At 39.9% G+C, this 2,163-nt stretch overlaps 1 protein-coding gene across 1 annotated transcript; it reads left to right on the top strand.

Annotated features, from left to right (window-relative positions):
• The first annotated feature begins 998 nt into the window (after positions 1-998).
• On the top strand, positions 999-1,937 carry LOC122925424 (olfactory receptor 5V1-like). Its single transcript, XM_044276785.1, has one exon. It carries the CDS (start codon positions 999-1,001, stop codon positions 1,935-1,937), a length of 939 nt encoding a protein of 312 aa, XP_044132720.1.
• The last annotated feature ends 226 nt before the right edge of the window (positions 1,938-2,163 follow it).

Below are 2,163 nucleotides of genomic sequence, written 5' to 3'. Positions count from 1 at the left end.
CATCAGAATTCTCTCTGATCCCAGCTATTGCAGCTGGACGTCAGTTTTAATATTTGTCACTCACATAAAATGTAGACATGTCCCTGGAATCCCCTCACATAACAGAACTATCCTGATACCACATATGTTAGGCGACTTTCACACTAGAGTTTTAGTTTTCCGGTATTGAGATCCATCATATGGGCTCAATACCGGAAACAAACGAGTCCTCCAAAATGCATTCCGTTCCGTTTAGTTGCGTTCCCATACCGGAGAGCAAACCGCAACATGTTGTAGTTTGCTTTCCGTCCTGAGATGTGGAGCTAGACGGATCCGGCATGACCCCCAATGCAAGTCAATGGGGACGGATCAGTTTTCACTGCCACAATCTGCCACAATAGAAAACGGATTCATCCTCTATTGACCTTCAATGGAGTTCATGACGGATCCGTCTTGTTTATGTTAAAGATAATACAACCGGAACCGTTCATAACGGATGCAGATGATTGTATTATCAGTAACGGAAGTGGTTTTGCTGAACCCTAGTTCAGTGGGAAAGTTGCCTTAGGCCTACCAATTGTTTAAGGGGGTTGTCCCATTACAAACCCTTACAGCATATTCACAAGATGTGTCTGGTTGGTTGGGGTCCAACTAATATGGTCATCAGCGATCACGATAATGCGGGCAATGTGTTCCTTGAATATAATGATGGTTTCTACATTATCCCAATATATAGGGCTGCCACAGACAGCCGAGCTCTTTTACTTAGCTGTCTCTGGCAGTCCCACAGTTTGGTGGAGTGACCATCACTCCATTCATTCGGAGAACACAAGGCCTCTATTTCTGAGATTGTTTGGACCCCTGCCGATATGGTATTCATCACCTATAGGGGATGTGTTTACAATGGGACAACCCCTTTAATGTTTACTCCTATAAAATATCATGACAAATGCATTTAATGATTTACTTGTTCTGGTCGATAATCAGACAACTAATTCCTAACACTTTTATTGTTATTTATGCAGGAGAAGAACATGACTACGGTCACTGAGTTTTTCATTGTCGGATTTCAAAGCAGCCATTATTTAAGAATTTTCCTAATCTGTCTCATCCTGATGATATATTGTGGGACAATATGTGGGAATCTCCTGATCATCACCCTGGTGTCCACCAGCAAGAACCTCCATGCCCCAATGTACTTCTTCATCTCACAGCTGTCTATTACTGATATCTTCCTAACTGCAAATATTGTGCCCAACATGCTCCACGTCCTACTGAATAATGGGGGGACCATTACCGTTATTAGTTGTATGACACAATTGTATGTTTTTGGTACTACAGAAGGATCTGAATGTTTTCTTCTCACAGTGATGTCTTATGACAGATATGTGGCCATCTGTAATCCCCTCCTCTATTCTTCTATCATGACAAAAAAACGCTGTGTGACATTGTCCGCCATGTGTTGGGTGTTAGGTTTCTTTTTGTCATTTATTGAAACCTTATTTACATCAAAGCTGATGTTTTGTGGACCAAATGTCATTGACCATTTCTTCTGTGATCTAGTTCCCTTATTGAAAATTGCCTGTTCTGGGGTGTATACTATGGAGTTAATGAACTATATACTGAGCTTTCCTTTACTACTGAGCCCAATAACAATAATTATCATATCTTATACTAATATTATTGTCACCATCTTGCGGTTTCAGTCCAGAATCAGTAGACAGAAAGCCTTCTCCACCTGTAGCTCCCACCTCATTGTGGTCATCATATTCTTTGTTACTCTACTGAGTGTTTACGTTTTCCCAACAGAAGGACAAACCTTGAATACTAGTAAACTCCTATCTCTGCTGTATACTGTATTTACTCCATTCATCAACCCCATCATATACAGTCTGAGGAATAAGGAAATCAAAAAATCTCTGCAGGAAATATTCAATAAATGTCGAATTTGGGGTTAACCCTAACCCTAATTTAAAGTATTAATAAACATGAGCCCCAATGATACCAGAAACAAAAATTGTGATAAAACTATAGAGAGCTGGGCAGGGACGGGGGAGGAGAGGGTTTGTATATATATATATATATATATATATATATATATATATATATATACACATATATATATATCCCTATCTATCCCCATTCTAAACCCTGTCCCCGAATTTGCACCCTAATGGTGGATAC

Source organism: Bufo gargarizans, chromosome 2 (genome assembly GCF_014858855.1).
Source record: "Bufo gargarizans isolate SCDJY-AF-19 chromosome 2, ASM1485885v1, whole genome shotgun sequence".
Taxonomy (NCBI): domain Eukaryota; kingdom Metazoa; phylum Chordata; class Amphibia; order Anura; family Bufonidae; genus Bufo; species Bufo gargarizans.
Note: the sequence above shows the minus strand (reverse complement) of the source record. Positions and strands in the feature narration are given on the sequence as shown.